Source organism: Cynocephalus volans, chromosome 1 (assembly GCF_027409185.1).
Source record: "Cynocephalus volans isolate mCynVol1 chromosome 1, mCynVol1.pri, whole genome shotgun sequence".
In the NCBI taxonomy this organism is placed as follows: Eukaryota; Metazoa; Chordata; class Mammalia; order Dermoptera; family Cynocephalidae; genus Cynocephalus; species Cynocephalus volans.
Window position 1 is genome coordinate 269,056,897 of NC_084460.1, and position 21,255 is coordinate 269,078,151.

The following is a 21,255-nucleotide window of genomic DNA, read 5'->3' on the forward strand; positions in this document are numbered from 1 at the left end:
AAAATAAGTGGTTGGGCTAGATTATTGGACTATGATTCATTAAGTGTGTGGACTCTGATGTCAGATTGTGTAGGTCCAAATTATGGCTCCGTCGTCTATTGGCTCTATAAGCTTGAGTCGGTTATTCAAGCCTCAGTTTCCTCAGCTGTACAATAGGATAAAAATAGATGTTCTGGCTTAAAAGATTGCTATGAGAATCAAATGGTAGAGTACATTTACTGTGGTCTGTCCATAATAAGCAGTTAGTGATAAGCTGTTGCTTCTGCTTTTGTTATGTGGAGGCTGCTGGGTTTCAAGGAATTGTCTGGGCATCGTTCAGTTTGTGTCTTTGCCTTTGGTCAGGGAGATAAATGCTCCCCAATATCCAGTAATTAGGATATCTTGTACTACTTTTCTTGCTCCTCTCCTTGGCCCATTACAAGGACATTTGCCAACCATGCTTAGCTTTCATATTCTTCTCTTAATTCACCTATCTAATATTATTGAGTTTCAATTGTATTCCAGGTCCTGGGATTATTTAGATATCCACGATGCAGTCCTTATCCTTCTGGAGCTCATGGTTAAATGAGGAAGAAAGAAAAAAATAATCATGATCTAAGATGATATGCATTATAAAAGTATCAGTCTAAACAAAGTATTATTGAGAGCATAGAGTCATCTTTGTCCGGGGGTCTCAGAAATACCTCAAGAAAGGAGTTAGCATTTACAACAATTCTTAAAAATTAATGAGGGTTTCTAGCCAGATAAAGGGGGTAATTGGATATTCTAGTTTATGGGAACAGAAGTACCGATGTGAAAGAAATGACCAAAAAGTTCAGTATGGCTTCAATAGATGGTCTATGAGATTGTGAAGGTATTTTGTGTCATGCCAAAGGGATTTTTTTTAACGTTATAGGCAATAGGACACTAATGGAGACTTTTAAGCTGAAGAATGAAATGCTTTGTAGAAACACAATTTTGGGAGCAGCATGGAGGATGGACTGGGAGAGGAGATTGGTGTCAAGAAGATGCTTCTACAGAGTAGGGAAGACATGAAAAAGGTCTGGATTGGCAATGGGAATGGAGAAAAAGAATCAAATTCAGGAGATATTCATGAGCTAGAGTCAACCAGATTTGATAATAAATTGAATGAGGAGAGTTAGAGAAAGGGAGAAATGAGGAAGACTCTAAGGTTCCCAGGGTCACACTAATAAGATAGGGTTTGGGTTTAGTGAGTGGAAATTGAGTTCAGTTTAGAAATGTTACACTTGATGTCTCAGGGTATCCAGATAGAAATGTCAAAAGGAAATTGGAAACAAGGGACTGGAGGGTTGGGCTGGAGATAAAGAAGTAAGATACTGGGGTAAAAATGAGAGTGGGAGCCATAGATGCAAATGAATTCACACAGTGAACAAACACCTTGTCTATGTGCCCAAAGAGCTTTCCACAGCAGCTAAGGAATGGAAAGCAATGTGGATACTCAGGGCTGAGGATGGAATTCTCTCTACCTCCCGTCTGTGGAAGGGAGTTGGGTTCATGTAATCTTATGTGATTTCCCTAGTGTGATCATTTCTCATGTGACTTCCCTAGTATGATAATTTCAAATCATGGCAATGAAATAACTAACAAAATAACTTGTTTGCAAATTGGTTACTTTGTGAGTATTGCTACAAAATTTTATAACACCCCTGGGATTTTTCCATTTTCATGAAGAAAATCTGTTATAACTGGAAGAAAATCAATCTTTCATTTTTCTTATCACACACGCATGGAGAACCAATGGATGTTTTGTGCCCCCTGTGAGTCTTTGGAGAGTAAAAACAATTCACACATTGTGTGTGCTTGTGTATATGCCCACGTGTGTGTTTATGTGCACTCTTTTGGCTTTTGGCTCTCTCCTAACTTTTGTTCACATTTTTTGGCTTTCTTTTCTCCAAATGTTAGAAATTTAGATTGGATTGAGTTTATCTTGCCTACCCTTTCTACCTCCCTAACCTCAATTACTTGTTTAGATTATGAATGCCTTTTAATGATAATGTAAGTAGAGAAGCGACGCACATATAAAAATCTACTACCCAGGATTCTAAAAATTTTAGCTAGCAGACTCATAAGAAATGACATTGCTTTTATGAGAGATGAAAAAAAAAGATAGTGGTAGAAAGTACATTAAAAAAAAGTCAAAATTTCTTAGTAAAGGATCACATGTAACTAAAACCTAATATAAATATTGCAATTTTTAGATCTTTGCTTCTTGCATCACATTTCTGTGCTGTGCTAAGCTAAAGCTTATCATTGTTTGATTACAGAAAATGTGTTTAATAAGCTCTATCAATAACTGCAAACTCAGGAGATCTTATCTTTCTATCACTCTGAGACTTTCGTGGTTAGAAGTCTGAGTTAAGGAGAAGAAAATCACACTGCTGATCTGTCTTACACACCCTGCATTATGTGCGCTTCTAAGTGTTTTCTCCAAAAAATTTTCAACCAGGGCTAACACAACTGTTTACAAAGAGTCCTAGCAGGATGGGTCATAGCAAGACCATTGCATACTGGAGGCATGAAATAGTTTAGATATTAAAAGAACCACCTTGCAAATAAACTTCTGAACCATAGTGCAATTCTCAGATGAATGACCTTTTCTTCAGAGATCTTTTTAACAGCCCCCACAAAAGAGATGCAAATGCTCTCATCCATTAAAAATCTTGAAAAACTAAACAAACACCTAATATAAAGATTCCAATTTTACTCTTGAAAATATTAGTCTATTGACATCAACAGTATTGTTATAAATGTCATAGTCAGCAGCAGTTAACAGGTTTGAACCTCTGTTGGAAAGAATATGCCCCACTAGACATGGTACTCAATGTGATTAAGAAAACATAGTACTTGCTCTCTAGAATGATTATAATCTAGAAGTTCCAACAAAAAGTAAATAGATATGGGTAGCAAACCAAAAATTTATACTTAACATTCAGATTTTGAGTTATCACCAGATTCAAGAGAACATACTCCTATTTATATTTTTTAACAATGTATTAAGTGCTAGAAGATACAGCATGGTGTTTAGATGACAAATCACTAACATGCTGTGTTTATAAACATCTGGGTGATTATGATAATCATTGGTCCAGGGGCCCCTGTCTTAACCATGCATTGGACATATTTAATTACTGTGCACTTTGGGATACAAAAGAATCAACCATGTTTAAAGCTGTCTTCCCCTCTATAGACGTAAAAGAACCAAGAGACTCATTAATCATCTAAACAAGTCTTTATGAACCTGATGGATATTTTCAGGTAAAGAACTTTTTCTTTAAAGCTCAGAAAGATCATTTTCATTAGAACCTGACCTCCCAGCTGGGATGGTGTGGTGCATGCATGAATGTCATATCTTCATGATTTTTTTCCAGAAGAAAGGCAACATGATGTAGCCAACCTTGGGATCATGTCCCAGCTATGAACTGTGAAACTGAGCAAGATCTCACTTTTTTGGCTCTAGTTTAACTTATAAATGTAAGAACAAATTATAAAATGAAAGTTTTAACTTAATCATTTCTCGGAGCTCTTTTAGTTTTTGTATTCTATATTCCATGCTTTATCTCCTTATATTTATAATGTTACCAAGATCTACACATTAATTTGTTCATCCATCCATCCATCTAATAAATATTTATTGCAAGTTACTACGTACCAGGTGCTATAGTAGATACTTGGGATGGATTGATGAGTAAGACCAACAAGGTCACTGATTTTAAAGCTTAAGTTATAGTGGTGTAGCCAGTGAGCAAGAAAACAAGCAAATAAACCAGATAATTTCAGACAGTGACATATACTTTATCTCAGGTAATATGACAGAAGATGACTTGGGTGTGTACTTTAGGTTGGGTTGTCAGTGGTTGCTGAAGAAGTGTCATTACTCTTGAACAATGAGAAAGAAGCAGCCATGTGAAGATCGGAGAGAACATTCTAGGCAGAGAAACAACAAATTCAAAGTCCTGGGAGCCAGCTTTGTGTGTCTGAGGCTTAGGCGGAAGGGCAGTGTAACTGTGGTGCAGTGAGTGACTGGTGTACATGGCCTTAGAGAGGCAGGATGGTATGCAGGTCCTGGCAAGGAGTTAGATTTTGTTCTGTGTGAGATGGGAAGGCCCTGGAGGTTTTTAAGCAGGGCAATGACACTATCTGATTTTTTCTGGCTTCTCTGTGGAGAATGGATTATAAATGGGCAAGAACAAAAGCAGAAAGCTCTTGGTGGATGATGATGGTTTTGACCAGCTGAGACGGAGGAAAAGTGGATAGAATCTGTTGTACATAAAACAGAGATACTTCGGGAATTTAGGCCATATTCCCACAGACAGATGTTAGCTGTGGTCCTGCAAGACTCAGGCATTAGTGGCCACTGTCCAGCTTCATGTAGCTGCCTGATTCTCGTGCACTTCCATTGATTGTTGCTAGTGGCACTTTGACTGTGGATTGAACCAAAAATCTTTTGTGCACCCAAGAAGCTGTGTGACCTCAGGCAAATCATTTAATCTGTCTGGGCCTTCAGGTGTCTGTACACCAAAGAATTGGACCTTCTGTATGATTTCTAAGTTCACCAGGTCTGACTGTGTAGGATGCTGGGAAGAGGTTGAATCGTGTTACACAAAACAAAGAGCGTGAAGGGGAGAGTGATTCTACGATGCCTGAAACATGCACAGACAGTGGATAACGGAAATTTATGGGTAATGGAGATGGAGACGGTATGTTAGAAAAAGCAAGGAGCGTATTAAAGATAGTGTGAGGGAGGATATCATGGAGGGAGATTTTATATTAAGGGCTTATATGTGAAAAAAATGTAAACATGCAGGGAAGGAAGAAAGAGCAAGAAGAAAGAGGTCAGTGAGGGGGACAGTCACCGTTTTTAACTACTGATATGTCAGAGGAACTGACCAAACAGATTTGGCACTTAACCAGTCAGAACAAACGCCGGCTATACAAATTGGTGCCATCATATCAGCACTACAGGCTTAATATCAGACTTTCATCTACAACCACCCACGAAGGGCGGAGAGAAGATTCTAGCTGCTTATGCATTTGTAAGAAACTAATCTGTTCCTTAAATTGTCTATTCATTAAATGCTTTAGTCATGGTTGTAAGCGATGGTCTCGTTTTAATACAATTTTTCAAAAGCTGAGGAGTAAATGTAGCCAAAGGCTAAGGAGAATTTGAGTTTTGGTATTTCAGCATATCTGTTCTATAGGTGCCAAGATAATCATGAAATAATTGATTAAATACCACACTTGAAAACATTCAAATTGCAGACTTATAGTTGCCAAATGGTTTTCCAGATGGATAGCTTAAACGTTGAGTATGTGGAAACCTGAGTCAGCCTTCTTTTCACTTCATTTAATAATAGAAAGGTCACACGGGCAGTTTTTAGGTTAAAAATGATAACATGGATAATCAATAGTGTCCAGTAGAAATGACACATTGGATTCCCCAGTTGATGTCAATGGCATACACCCTTGACACTGTCATTCAAGAAAAACTGAAGCACAGCCTTCCCAGCCCTACCTAAATACTTCTGTGGGCAAAAAAGATAGTGTCATCATTTTGATTTCCCCTGACTCCTTGAAATAGCCCATTCTAATATTAAAACAGAGCAAATTATGGGAACGTGGCTTCTCCTCTGGAGGACTCACCCAACAGCAAAGAATTGGCTCTCTTGGCTATTTGTAGTCTCATCTGGATATGTTCTGATCCCAAATCCATAGAAAGTAAGTGTTGGAAAGAACTTTAAGATGTTGCTTTTCCTCACAAAAACATATAAGGAGACTTTATTTCACCTGCGAGGAGACTGAAGTCCAGAGGGGCACCCTAGTGACCGAGCCTTCCTAGAGGAGGAGCCAGGATTTGCCTCTGGTTTCCTTGGGAACCACTGCACTGCACTTCCAACGCACTGCACTGCTGACAGTTATGTCTCCTACTGTGTTGGGTTATAGGTGACAGTGTGGGCACGATGGTGGAAAAAGCTGTTGACAAAATCATCATCAGAAATAGAAGACAATGCGTCTTTGTCTGTGTGTGCACACAGTGGCCGCAGACACTTCTGCTCCAAGATCTCTTTGTGGTTTACCTGCTGCCATTCTAAAGTCTCTGGGAAATTTGCTCTGAACATTTCTAAAGGAACTGAGAACCAGTCCACTGATTTTATCTTGAGCAGCAGACGGTGGAGACATAAGCATCAAAGCAACAGTAGTGCACCACAGCTCACTCTTCAGACAAATAAGTCCCCAAACAAAATACCCTTCCTTTTCATTTGATGTAGACTGCACCTATTCGCAGGCAGTCAGTACTTTCCCCCTTTTGTTTACACTGTTCCCTCTTTTTAAAAATTAAATAAGCATTATTTTCCTTCTGTATACTTAAACATTTTTTTATTGTAAGCCAAAACATCTATATGTAAAAGTGAGAAAAATCATAAATATATGATTTAATGAATAATAATAAAGCATACTACCTCACCCCCAATCACCACAGGTCAAGCAATAAACATTGTCAGGACATGAAAGCCTATGCACCCATTTCCTTCCTAATTCCTGCTCTTTCTCCCCCTTTAGATAAAACCATTAGACTGATATTTGTGGTGTAGATTTGGGTTATATGTGCTATTTCTGTTCTTACAGTGATTATACAAGAAATCACAACATGCATACTTCACTTATCAAAGTGTCAAGTTACATATACCTTCACTATCTTCCTAGACACTGTGTTCTGTGTTGACAGGTAGTTTCTCTCAGGATACTGAAGATATAATATCTAATTCCACTGCATCCTGGATTTCATTGTTGATGTTGAGACATCACCTGTCAGTCTAATCGTTACTCCTTAATCAGTCTCTTTTCTCTGGCTGCTTTTAGAATTTTCAAGAAGATAAATTTAGATGTGCATATGTATATATATATATACGTATATACATATATATATATACACACACACACACACATACATATATATATATATTTTAAAATCTGCTTGTGATTTGTTGGGATTCTTAAATCTGTGGGTTATGACTGCATTCTGAAAAATTTTTCTAACCTATCTTGTAGTTCATCATTTCTTTCTTTAGCTCTGTCTAATTCGCTATTAAACCTATCCATTGAATTTTTAAAAAAATCTCAGTTACTGCATTTTGTTGTTGTTGTTGTTGCCAAATCTCATTGGTTCTTCTTCTTTTTTTTTTTTGGACAGTGGCTGGTTAGGGGATCTGAACCCTTGACCTTGGCATTACTGGCACTGTGCTCTAACCGGCTGAGCTAACTGGCCAGACCCTCTAGTTGGCTCATTTTCAAATTAGATGACTTAAAAAATTTTTCTCTTGTGCACTACAGATATTATCACAAGTTTGTCTTTTATTTTCTTAAACAGAATAAGCTCAATTGTTTTATTATGCAGGTCTCATAGTTCAAATATATAAATTGTGGGTCTGTTTTGTAGTCTGCTGTTACCTTGCTTACTTGTGTGTCTCATTATTTTTATGGTGTGCTTGTCATTGTATCTAAATATTATTTGTACCAATGATTTGAAGCTTAGGATAAAAACGTTTTCTTCCTGTAATAGTTTGCATTTTTTCTTTCAAAAGCCTAGGTTTAATAATAGTCCAAGATTACCTTAAACAAAGTTCAAAGACTGATGTTTTCTGGACCATTGGAGTGATTTGAAGGGCTACAATCTGCATGAAGGCTGGTTTACTTCTGGCTTACCTGTACTCCAAGGTTGTTACTCTAACATCCCAACTTATTGGGGAGAGGGCCTTCTACTAGATTCCTTGCTTTGAAGACTTTGGGATTTGAGACAAAAAACCAAAAGTTTGAATTTGGGAGAACAGCAAATGCTCTCACATTAAAAGCAGCTTCCAGGCTCTGCTCAGCTCTCTGGGTTCTGGTTCTCTCTTCAAATTTAACCTGTAATTTCTCCTCCTTTGTGTGAGCTCTTTAATCCTTTTAATAATATTTTTAGACATTTTGTTTAGCAGTTTTGGTTGTTTTGTTGTAAGAATTAGTTTGTTTTAGATATTTTATTCTACTTTTATTTATTTATTTTTTATTGAAACAATTGATTACACATATTTGTGGGGTACAGAGTTTACTATTGTGTACAATATGTGGTGATTAAACCAAGAAAACTGAAACACTTGTGCTTATTTTCACAATCAAATCCCCAAGTTGAAAATCTATTCCCTAGTGAAATGAGAGATATAAATGAAAGCCTAGAGATATTAAGAAAAATAAGTAATTGTGGTGAATATTAACTAAAATTAAGGCGACTAGTGCAGGCAGATGTGTGAGAAATGAATCCTTCTAGATAATGCTAGTCCTTTTAGAAATTGGAGCAGTTCTTTCAGAAAGTATAATGGCAATACATAGTGTTATAATAATGCTTAAACATTTGGACCAAATGTTATAATATTTACATCAAAGCAAAATGCTGAAAATAACCCCAACATCCAACATTACTGTATTAGTTTTAACAAATTATGATTAACATTATAGCCTATTGTAATAGTCATTAAAAAGAATAATTATAGTGACTGTAAAAGTGGAAAGTTTATGATATGACATTAAATGAGAATAGCAGCATACAATATTGTTGCTATATAAAATAAGTATATATCTGGAAAATAAAGAGCAAAAACATTCAAATAGTATTTCTGTTTCACTGAAAGGACTAGGCAATCTTTTTCTTAAAAATTCTTTATACAGGTTGTCTAGTCTTATCAAGAACGAAGACAGAGATTTCAAAACTTAAGTAAAAAACCATCATGCTAATAATTTTTTCCAAACAATTTCAGCATGAAAATTTGTCATATTAAAAAAAAAAAAAAAAAAAAAGAAAAGAAAACAGAAAAAGAAAAGGAAGACAAAAAGCCATTGAACTTAAATAACTCAATCTGCAACCAGGGCAAAGCCATTTCAGTTTCTTCCTTCTGTGATCCGTATGTAGCTCACAGAAACAAACTTGTCTTCCCATAAACTTAAATTTATTTTAAGAAATGAAAAAGTAAACAAAAATCTGGGGCCTTTTCCTTTATCATCATTCCTCGATTCAGTTCTCAGGGGATGAGGTTCAGAGAAGGCACATTTCTGTCACTTGAAAATGATTCATCTGTTCCTTTACTCTCCAGTGGAAGGGTGTAATGTAAACATATATTTATATATAATCATTTATTTTTAGCTTACACTATTGTGTACTTGTAAAAGTTTTTTCCTAAACTACATTTCCCCCCATATTTCTTTTCATTTGGCCAAGTGCTACTCATCCTTTTATTTTAATTTTAAAACTCACTTCCTCAAAGTGGCATTTCCTTTTTCTTTTTTATTGTTTTTAATTGATAAAAATTAATTGTAAATATTTGTGGGGTACAGAATTGAATATCAATACATGTGTACAATACACGGTGATCAAATCAGGTCAATTAGTATACTCTGTAATAAAGATTATAACCCACCCCAACCCTACCATCTTTATTCAAATTATTCTTCATTCCTAGAACAAAATATGGTGCATTACTACATATTTATTTGTTTACCATCTGCTTCAATATGAAAGCTGTCAAAGGGCAGAGATCATCCCAGTTTGATTCATACTATGTAAATCTATTATTTAATATTCAATATATTCCATATTATATATTCACATATGACAAGCACGTTATTGATGAGGTTTTTTTCTAGGACACAATTTTACCTTATGTTCTTTTGGGTGGAGAGGTTTGAAGTTCTTTCATTTTGGTGCAACAGAGATGACTTTATGAAGAGAATAAATTACTTTTAAGTTCAAATATAATTATTAGGGCAACATATTTATTAAATGTCACTTTTGCTTTGTTTTCTTTCTTTTTATCCAGGAGAAATCAATGATTCCGTCAAGTCTGATATGTTTACATTTCACAACGGAGGTGTACAAATTTTATGCAAATACCCTGAGATTGTTCAGCAGTTTAAAATGCAGTTGCTGAAAGGGAGGCAAACACTCTGTGATCTCACAAAGACAAAGGGAAGCGGAAACACGGTGTCCATCAAGAATCTGAACTTCTGTCAATCTCAGTTATCCAACAACAGTGTCTCTTTTTTTCTGTATAACTTGGACAGTTCGCATGCCAGCTACTATTCCTGCAAACTGTCAATATTCGATCCTCCTCCTTTTCAAGAAGAGGTTTTTAGTGGTGAATATTTGCATGTTTATGGTAAGACATTGCTTTTATCTTCTGGAATTAAGAGTACATATGTGTTTTGACAACTTTTCTCACTAATGAAAACAATCAGACAAGTATCATTTGTGTTGGGGTTCATTTAGGTGCAGTTGAAGTCAATCATTTATGATGAAAATGTACAAGGGAAGATTTATTATTAATAATAGTAATTAGTATTAATCAGTAATATGCAATTTAATCACATAAACTGCTGAGTTAGAAATAGGTCATGCTGCCTTTTAAACACATGTAATTTTAATGAAAAATCAGAAAAAAAATTAAGACAAATACCTAAACTCATGGCTTAATAATGGCTATTATATCTATTCACCTAAGATTGAAGGGTGAGTTTTGCAATGTGTTTGTGGAATGAAGTGAACTGATTGAAAATCATAGTTTTATACTATTACTTTTACTACTTGCTGTTTTGCAAAAATACAGGCAGAAAACCCCTTTCTATTAACCACATTTGTCAACATACATGTGCATAGTCTTTTAGGTTTTTCTTTCTTGATACTTGTTATAATACTGAGATGGTGTTAGTTACCATTTACTTGATTTCATGACTGCAATGAAGAAAAGCTTCATTTGATTAAATAGCTTTTTAAAATTTGGTAAAGGAACTTGTGGTTCAGTACTGAAAGAGGAGATTTGATTCTTAGAGTTTTTCATTAACATATCTTTTCTCCAACCTAGAATCACAGCTGTGTTGTCAACTGAAGTTTTGGTTACCTATAGGATGTTCGGCTTTTGTTGTTGTCTACATTATCGCATGCACATTTGTTTGTTGGCTTACAAAAAAGGTGAGCAATTTCTGCCTTTTCTTGTGTCTGCTTTACTGAGAAATATCAGTGGTTATTTACTCAGCAAAAATTCACGTCGCTCTTGCCAGAGTAATATGATCAAAAGGTAGACAATTCCTTTTCCCCAAGATCTACCTACTAATTAAACTAATAACTTAGAACAGAAGTTTATTTATTCTTTTATTTAATAGCCCACTTTATTTCAAAAAAGGCTCAGTGGCTTACAGAGAAACATGTTATTAGTATTATCCAAAAAGGATAAGGAAACTGGGGCCAAGAGAAGACAAAAAGTCAGGAGGAAAGTTATAAAGACAGTAAATTTGAATCTAAGCTTCCTAGAGTGAGGGCAAAGCTGTAACACTTCGTCACAAATTTTCCTCAATTGGTAAGTTCAAAACAGTCAGTGAGAAGGTCTTGTAAGAAGACAGTAGTAGATGAGAAAGTAATTGCCAGCTTCTTTACACGGCAAGTGTTTAGACTCCTTGCTTTTAAAGAAAACCTCTGAAAAGCTATTCAGAAAGATAAACAATGACAACAACAGAAATCTCTCTGTGTCGTGGGACATTTTTAGTCTTTCACATTACAGATTTTCACCCAAAGAGCTAACTCCATTCTGCATACTCTGCATGTACGCTAATACTCACAACTGGCCAGACAGTGTGCCTATCTGTGCCAGGCTGGAATTTGAAAAGAGATATAAAAAGAGAAGAGAATGAGATAGGGTCCGTGATCAAAGTCTACTGGGGAAGGAACAATAAAGGCAGAAATGCAGACAGAAGGTCAGCAGAAAGCTCTTTTCATTCAAAGCCCTTTTCATATTGTTCTCATACTTAGCTTAAAGCCAGGAGCCTAAGTCACATTATTCCACTTTGGTCACACACCACTTCAACAGAACAGAAAACAGTCAAAAAGAGGGGATGGGGATGGGAAGAGCAGACGACAAACCATGTTTTTGACCTTTTCTTCCAGAAGTATCGATCCAGCGTGCACGACCCTAATAGTGAATATATGTTCATGGCTGCAGTGAACATGGCTAAAAAACCTAAACTCACAGGTACGGCTCCACTGAGGGGTTTGGTAGGGAAGCTGGTTCTTCATGTTAAGCCTAAAATTAAAAATTTTTTTTTTAATTTTAAAAGAAGGGAAAATATCTCTAAAACTTAATTTTAGTATTTTTCTGTGAAAATCTGGATTTTCACTTTAATTGAATTTATGCTTTCTGCAATATATTAAGAACAAACGAATAATACATTTGTAAACTGCTATTGAAAATAAATAAACAAGAAGTTCATAAGCCACCACTGTGTCAAGGCAATTTTCTAATTGATATTTCAAAAATTGGGATGATTCTGAGTCTTCCTTGTTGAAAAGCTCATTGAGTCATATGATGAGCCTTCTCACAATATCAGTTAAGTGCACGCTATCGAGTGAGCACTGTGGGGCTGTACAGATGCACAGGGATTTTGGACTGAAATTAGGAAGAGAGATCTGGGCTGGTGCTACCAGGGGGAAGAAGGAGAATTTGGCGAAGATATTTAGTTATTTTGATGTAAAGAGTGTGCAAGTTTAGAGAGCTTGGATGCTTCAGAAGTCTCAGGTGGGACTTTGACCTTTTCTGCTGAGAGTTAGAACTGAGTGTTGTCAAGTTTGAGGAGCACCCAGAAAGTCTGAAGCATCCATTGTGGAAAATTTGTAAGTCTTACACTTTTGAGGTTGAAATGATGTGAAGTATGTAATGAGACAGAAGCCACTGAATTTTTGCCACCACTCGATGGTTAAGGACTGTATAAAAGGGACACACATAGCTTCCATTGTCATAGAATCATAGAATGAGAAAGGAGCTAAAAATTCATATTTAGTGCATCTCTTTATTCTTCAGATGACAGAAATTGATGCCCAGATCATTCAATGACTCTTGGTTCTCCCACAGTTAATACCATAGCTTTGCCACTTGCAAAGAATTTGTGTTTCATTATTTTGCTATTGAAAAAATTAATTTTTTTCTCAATCTCTGTGCTCATAATAATGTGTTCTGTCTTAGTTTGGATCCCCAAAAGCAGAACCTGAGACAGGGACTTGAGTGCAAATAGTTTATCTTGGAGGTAACCCCATGAAAAAAGAGTGACAGGCAGGGAGAGTGATACGTAAGGAGGAAAAGCAAACACAGGGTGCATGAGTGGGGGCTCAGCACAGGCCACAGGGGCCTGGTCTCATCAGACCCCTGTGAAGTGTCCAGGTGCCTCCCAGAATTGTCCTCCTGACATGTGGTGAGTGGGGCATTTATCCACTGGCTCCATCCCCACTAGTTTGGGGTTGCCTGCAGGGGGCATTAACTCTCCTTCATCCATCCCTGAGCTGTGCTCTGTGCTTGGGATAAGCCTGCCTTTGGGTCTTCAGAGAAAACCCAGAGGCAGAAAAGCAGAGAAATGCACAGTGAGGCTATTGTGCTAGGACAGTCAGCACATGCAGAACTGTCCGCCCCAATGCTGGCTGGAATCAGAGGTGGGCAGTTTCATGCCCCACCTACCACACCTAGCACATACCTTGCAATTAGATTTAAACAAATAATCATGGTGAAAATGGCCACAGTGCAAGCTTCCTGAGGGCAGCGTTCTCGTCTGTATTTTGAAAGCATTCCATACATATATACAAGCAGAGCATGACTTAGCACCTCTGTAAAATAGGCCTCAAAAGATTTCTGTAGGCTAGGTCTCCAAACAGATGACTGTAGTCCTAGCACACAGCGGGTGCTCAGCTGATGTTTACTAAATAAATAAATATTCCATCCAAGTCATTTATTTATTGTATGATTATGTGAATAGCACCACACTGAATAATGTGGACTGGATAGTGAGAAGGAAGACCCAAGACAGTCGTTGTCTTCAAATAGTTTGTAATGTCATCGGGAAAGGTGATGTGTTTGCATGGAAGACGGAGTCACGTGATAGTGTCAGAAGTACTCAGTTAATTGCAAAGTGAAAAGTTCAGATAATGTGTTACAGGAGTAGACAATGGGCTGGGTAAGAGTTCAAGGAAAATGTGAAACTGGAGCTGGGTCTTGAAGCACAAAAAAATAAGTTTGGATGGTGTGTGTGCGTGCGTGTGTGTGTGTGAGAGAGAGAGAGAGAGAGAGAGAGAGAGTCAAAGGAAAGGAGAAAGCTTGTTGAGGGGAATTGGCTTCATTGGAGAGCTTTTAAAGAATTTACATTAAATTTTTGTTACAGATGTGACCCTGTAATCTGGAACTCTCTGGCAACCCGTCTTGAACCACGTTGTTCCCCTCTACTTGAAGTGTGAGATTTCCTCATGTCCTGGAGTCTGACTTGACTTGACTACGTACATCTCCTACTGGTGTTTTGTTCAATCTGGACCAGTGACTATTATCAGTCAATAGGGATTTTAACAGACCACTTCGGCACTGCGGAGTCTGCTCAAAACAAACACCCTCTTGCAACTAGCCTTATAGAAAGCCCAGCTCATGTGTGCTCAACAAATAGAATTCACTGGCATGGAATCTCTGTCTTAACATCTGCTCCTAGTAATGCACCAGCCAGAAAAACAAACACATCTACAAAAAAATCTTTAAAAGATGCCAAGGGTACTAAATCTACAAGGCAAATGGGAAGCCAAAGGCAAGCATCTGTCTTCATTTTACTAATAGACTATTTTGTCTTTCTGTAGGGATGAGAATTCATTTTTTAATAGGATAGTAGAGGTAGATGCTTCAAAACTGTAGCTATTTTATTTTTGAGGTGTTGACAAATACCATGCTGTACTAATACAGTAGTACATAAGCAGTAGTCTCCTCCAGTTTCTGAACCCCAGTTGACCACTCCATCAAGAAGTCAGATGCTTTCTCTTGCCTTCCATTTCCTTTTTAAAAATACTTCTCCATAACTACTTGACAGCCTGACAGCCACTCTGAATAGGGAGCTATGTCTACATATTTTCCTCTGCTGCTCAATAAAATTAAATACATACATATATATGTTTATATATAATATAATTTGCTTATATTCTCCCTACAAAATATTTTTGCTCTAGAAAGACATCTTATTTCCCACTTCAGTTAAAATGGTTTACTTTGTTGACATTAGTGGTAGGAAACATTGCCAAGAATCAAAAGCAACTTCATTTTATTGTCTTGTTTTCTACCATTGTCTATGTTTTCATGGTGCTATTAATTACAAGTTCGCTATTTTTGTAGATAGTATTAAAATTGCAAATGAACAAGCAAAATCATGTTTAATTGGCAAGCATTCTCCTGGGGTAGAGTGAATTATTCATTTAGCTTGAAAGCTGCCATTATTGGAGGTTGCTGCCAGACTACAGCCATGCCGCCTCTGGGTTTGACAGGTCAAAATGGTCCCCATCAGCCTGGAGCAGCCCTCCAGACCTCGGTGGAATTCCAAGGGTTGAGAGACTCCCCTGAGCCAGAGACCACCAGATACTCTTGTCCCCAGAGGCTGAAGTCTCTGGGAAGCCTGGACTCTACCCTGGGAATCCCAGTGGGTCTACCTGCATTTGTACTTTCAGGATCTGCGCTAAAAAGCGCACGTGCCAGGGTGCAATTCCCAACCATTCTGCCTGGAAACTGGCCCTGGACCTTCAAGATAGTCTTCTTTAGAATATGATTTGGCTGGAAATATTCTTAAATACACATAACCCGATTACTCTTAGTGGGAATATCTTCTCCACTTCCTGTCCGCGTGCCCAAGGCTTCTGAAGCAGCCAGCGTGTGTGCAACATTTTTAAGTTTAGGCAAAGTGGAGTTATCTAGCAGTTTTATAATTTGTAGTTGCCTGCTTATAGTTTACTTTAAAAGTGTGACCTGATGGGTCACTGTGTATACTTATGTTATTTTAAGCATGTGAAATGCTGGGTGTGTACAGTACAGTACTGAATTGTAATTTGAATAAAGTATGGTGTTTTTATGTTTTCAGCTGACTTGAAAACCTGGCTGGCTTTGCAGAGGTGTTCCCTGAGTTGTTTGCAGTTTTCTGTGTGGGGGGTGGGGAGTGGAGCAGACAGCCTTCATGGTGGCCTGCCTGGCCTGGTTGTCCAAGCTGTGCCTTGAAGCATCTTCATCACCAGCACTGGATATTTCAAAGTGAATTATTAAAGGACAAAATTTCTGTGAAATAAAAACTAGTGTTAAGAGGAGCTACTTATAAAATAGATTTTAGCAACAGTAGGAAGCTAAAGAATAAACATTTGATGTTCAGCAACTGAAAATACCTCGCTGTGTTTTCTTGGGGTGGGGAAATGATTTCCTTAGCCAGCACTTACAGATTTAAACTTGTTCTTGAAGATGGTTACATTGCTTGGAACAGTTGCTTTTTTTGTTTTCTTCTTTTCTTTTTTAATTTTGAAATAACCACAAAATTATAAAACAGAAGCACAGCAAAAGGATTGTTCTTTTCCTGAGTAAATTTTGCACCAATATTCTATCACCTCTGAATAGTATGTTTTTCTACCAAAAAGAACAGTCCCCCATAACTACAATACAACCATCAACATCAGAGAATTAACACTGATACATTGCTACCATCTAATCCTCAGACTGCATTTAAGATTTGCCAATTGTCTCCTTAATGTATTTTGTAGCAAGGATTCCATTCAGGATCTCCCTTTGCATTTAGTTGCCAGTTCTCTATAGTGTCCCTTGATCTGGGTGGTTCTTCCGTCTAGACTTCATGGCTTTGGCACTTTTGAAGATTACAGTGGTTATGTTGTAGAATGTCCCTCGTTTGGGTCAGTCTGCTATTTCTTCATGATTTTAATCAGGTTATTCATCTTTGGCAGAAATAACACAGAAGTGATATTGTGCTCTTAAAAGAGCATGCTATCAGGCAGCTTGTAATCTTGATGTGTTACACTGCTGATAATGTTCATTTTAGACACTTGAGCAAGGTCGTATCTGTGAGGATTCTTCACTGTAACTTAACTCTTTTCTCCTTCAGAGTTAATAAATATATTGGAGGAAGTACTTTGAAACTTGGTAAATTTTCTGTTTCTCATCAAAATTTCAGTTTATTTATTTCTTCATTTATATCTGTATGTACTTGTGGTTTACTATTTTATTCAATGGGTAAAAATTTATTATCTTTATTTTGAAATTGGTCTATCCCCAGCCAGCCCAAGTCCATTCAAACTGGGTCTTGTGCCTTCTGCCATGTCCCAATCATTCTTTCAGCACATCCTTGCTTCCCCTGTCTCAGTGCTGGGAGTCAGGGGCTTCTCCAAGGAGCCCCGGTTTCTTTGAGTGGAAAATGGTTTTAGAAGCCAAGATCTAGGCATTAGTTATGATCATTGCTATTGGGATTTCTCTGCTCTTATGGGGATATATATCTATGCATATATAATATATTTATAGAAATATATAAAATATAAATATATATTTATATATAATATAATATCACATGTATATAATATATAAATATACATGTAAATGAGTGCACATATACTAGTGTATGTGCAAGTGTATACAAATATATATGTATATTTAATATATATATATAGAGAGAGATGTAAATGTTTGTGTGTGTATGCATACCTGTCTATCCATCTATCCATTCATCCATCTGGAAATCCACGAGTTCACACCCATGCCTCTAACTCCAGCAAACCCCACCTGGTTCCTTCTAGATTTATCCTTTATTTGTCCTTCTTCTGACAGTGAGAAACCTGACTCTTATATTCTTAATATATTTATTTATTTGATCAATCCCTGGGTATAAAACCAATCTCCCATCACCCCCACAGCAAGTTACCCTCCTCTTTTTTCTTGAGACCTGACTTCTCATTGTAGGCTGCCTAATCCTCTGCTACCCTCATTGACCAGGTTGGGCTACGGATCCCTAATATGTTGGGATTTCCCACCCATGGATGCCCTTCTCTCCCTGTTTGGACTCTTAACTCCCCAGGCTGGGTCACTCCTCAAGGACAACATGGCTGGGTCACTCCTCAATGACAACGCCCTATACATCCTGCTCAGGCCACAGTGGATCCCTTGGCCTCGGGTGCAGATGCCCACAGCCTGTGCTTTACATTGACTCCCAGAGTTTGCCTGTGGTGTTAAGTTCCAATTGCTGCAGTGGTAACTGGCTTGATATACTTTATTGGCAGCCGTTCCTTCCCTGTCTCATTTCCCGACTTCCCTACTGGCGTTTTCTTCACCTGCCACATAAACTAGTGTATTAGTCAATTTCTGTTGCTTATATCAAAATACCCAGAACTGGGTGATTTATAAAGAAAAGTGAAATTTATTGCTTACAGTTTCTGAGGCTGGGAAGTCCAAAGTCCATCTGGTGGTGGCCACAGTGTCCCAGGGGTCTCAGATTACAAGATGGTGGAAGCACAGAGAGCAGAGAGAGAAAGAGAGCAAGACAGACTTTACTCTTCTTTTAAAGCCCTCAGAACTACACCCCTGACCACCATTTTTAATCCATTCAGTACTGCACGGTCCTATAATCTAATTACCTCTTCAACGCTCCACCTTTCAATTACCATTAATAGGATTTCCCACCCTCTTAACAGTCACAGTGGGGGCTAAGTTTCTAATATAAAACTCTTGGGGAACGCAATTCAAGCCTCTGTGAGTTTTGGGGGGACCTAATTCAACTCGCTACAACTATTTACCCTGGAATCCTCGTCTAGAGGAACACAAACTAAGACACCTCCTTTGCCCCTCCAGGCTTAGGGGAAATAATGACTTTCCACTGTTGCTTGGTCCTGGTGCTTCATCCTTCCTTGTTTATCCCTTGACTCCTGCTGCACTTTTGGAAACAATCCCTTCATTAACCCTCTTCACTTAACCTTTTAACCCCCCACCTATTTCTCAGAACTGACTGAGCCATACCCAAACGTGGTTTGCTCCTGCTCCATGCCCCTTCTATGTCTAGTACCCCGTAACGTGGAGTCCTCCTGGGGTCTGACCTCCTTTACGAGTATCAGTTTGGATTCTGGTGAATACAGTTCTCTACCTTGCTGTACCTTTCTCTTTGTTAAGTTTGCATTCTTCACATGGGGGAGCCCTTTTTCTTTGTGTGATCCAAGTCCTTTTCCTGCTTCCAACCCACTCCATTTTTTTCTGATTTTGGGGTGGATGAGATTTCTATTGGTCCCTCGGAAGACAGGGTGTGCTCAGCCTAGTGGCCAGTCAAACTTCATTGTATGAAAATGAGGAATTGGGGAATTCGAAATTTTCCAAGAGGAGGAATGCATCAGCATCAACATTTCATTCTCTCCTACAGTGTCTGTGTTCTCGGTAAGATGAGGAAGATGGCGAATTCACCAAGTCTTTACCACAAAAAGGCAAGCTACACCTGGATGTTTTCCATTTTGTGCCATGTTTTATTTCTCTCTGCCTTGTTTACCAGTGCTTATGAATTCAACATATGAATCTTAACTATTCACCACCTTGCCATATGTTCTGTCTAAGGCAGTGAGATGGTCTGTCATCAACTCTATAAATAACTTCTAAATCAAGCCCTGTGGACTCTCACTTTCCTGGTCTTTCCAAATCTATCCATTCTTGTGTCATTTCAGGGACATGTTCCAATCATGACTAAAAGTCATCCTTTCTCCTTTAGTCTCCTTAACATAGTGCTTCCTAAGAATTTTTTTCATCTTCAGGAAACTGGAAGCTGTAGGTAGGCAGGTTCTCTGGAAATCTGGTCTCTGAGGGTAGACGGGTAAAAGCCTTCAACTGAACCATGGATGTCTATCGCTGACCTCCTTTCTCCTTAAGAAAGAGTATTCATTGAGGCAGGGTTGAAAACTAATTTCTAGTTTTATATGGAAGAGGTTTTAATCTTCAGTGTGTTAATAAATAGCATAATGGCATCCAAGTACAGTTCTTTGACTAAAATACTGAATCCTAAAATGTGACTTCTCCTTAGCATGGTCTCTTTCTATTTGGTTCTTTTTGTGTTATGGTGATAGTCCAAAATGATTGCAGCTTATATCTAATGAACATAGCATTCTTTCCTAGCATTATTCCAAAAATTTGGAGTCATGGTAAGAATGTCCTCTTGGGGCTGAAAACCCCAAGGAAGTCCAAAATGTTATATAAATTCCTGTGAATTCCCCAGCATAAAATTCACATACCTCTGGGTCCACTCAGAGTTACATTTAAAGAGATGAAGTCTGGCAGAAATAAGTTTTAACTGAAAAGTGTATCTTTTCCCAGTCTTTTGAGAACATGCCAAAATGGGGATGGGTTTTATTCTGAAAGCATAGTAAAACTTCATTTAAAACAAACAAACAAACAAGCCAGCAAGGTTTTTTCTCATTATTAATACCTCTTACATACCTCAATGCAGCTCTTAGATAGCACCTCCTCCTTTGCCATCTCCTAAAGCCTTCTGTTAGCAGTCTACACACCTCTTTCATCTCCTCCCTACATTTTCCTATTCAAAGCAGCTAATAAAATAACATGATCTCCCTTTTCCTCATTCACATTGTCCCAGTATTGGTTTCCTAGGGCTGCTGTAGCAAATTACCACAAACTTGGTGGCTTAAGAAAACAGAGATTTATTCTCTTACAGTTCTGGAGGCTGGGAGTCCAAAATCAGTTTTGCTGGGCTAAAATCAGGGTGTTAGCAGGGCTGGCCCTTCTGGAGTCTCCAGGGAAGAATCCATTTTCTTGCCTTTTCCACCTTCTGGTGGCTGCCAACATTCCTTGGTTTGTGGCTGCATCACTCCACCTCTGCTGCCATAGGCACTCTGCCTTCTTCTCTTCTTCCAAGGGCATTTGTGATTACATTTAGAGCTCACCAACTAACCCAAGATCATCTCCCCATCTCAAGATCCGTAACTAATCACATCTGCAAAGTCCTTTTTGCCATACGAGGTAATCCACAGGTTCCAGGGATTAGCGTGGATATCTTTCAGGGGCCATTATTCAGCCTATCACAGTCCTCTAACCACTAGGCTTCCCCTTAATGTCTCCTTCCCACCCTCCTCACACACTCATGCTCCTGATGTACACAATCATTCTGCCAGAACATTCTGGGAAGTATTGCTCTTCTCACATTGCATTTGATTTCTAACAAATAACATTGTTGAGCACATTACACCTTAAGTCTCAAAAGAAAGCCACCTAGAGACTGAGGCTTTTTCTGGCATGGGGAATTCCCCACGAAGCTTCTTTCCACTCCCAACCTGGGTTGCTATACTTAGGACTCCCCGCTTCCTTCTCTAAGTCTCTCTTTCTGAAACTCAACACCCTTCCTTGA

At 38.1% G+C, this 21,255-nt stretch overlaps 1 protein-coding gene across 1 annotated transcript in view; it reads left to right on the plus strand.

The window, feature by feature from the left end:
- Nucleotides 1-968: 968 nt before the first annotated feature.
- ICOS (inducible T cell costimulator) overlaps nt 969-21,255 on the plus strand; it is a 41,938-nt gene continuing 21,651 nt past the window's right edge. The window contains exons 1-4 of the mRNA XM_063086315.1: nt 969-1,137; nt 9,867-10,205; nt 10,908-11,014; nt 11,984-12,068. Coding sequence (XP_062942385.1) covers nt 969-1,137; nt 9,867-10,205; nt 10,908-11,014; nt 11,984-12,068 — 700 coding nt within the window. The remainder of the gene's footprint in view (nt 1,138-9,866; nt 10,206-10,907; nt 11,015-11,983; nt 12,069-21,255) is intronic.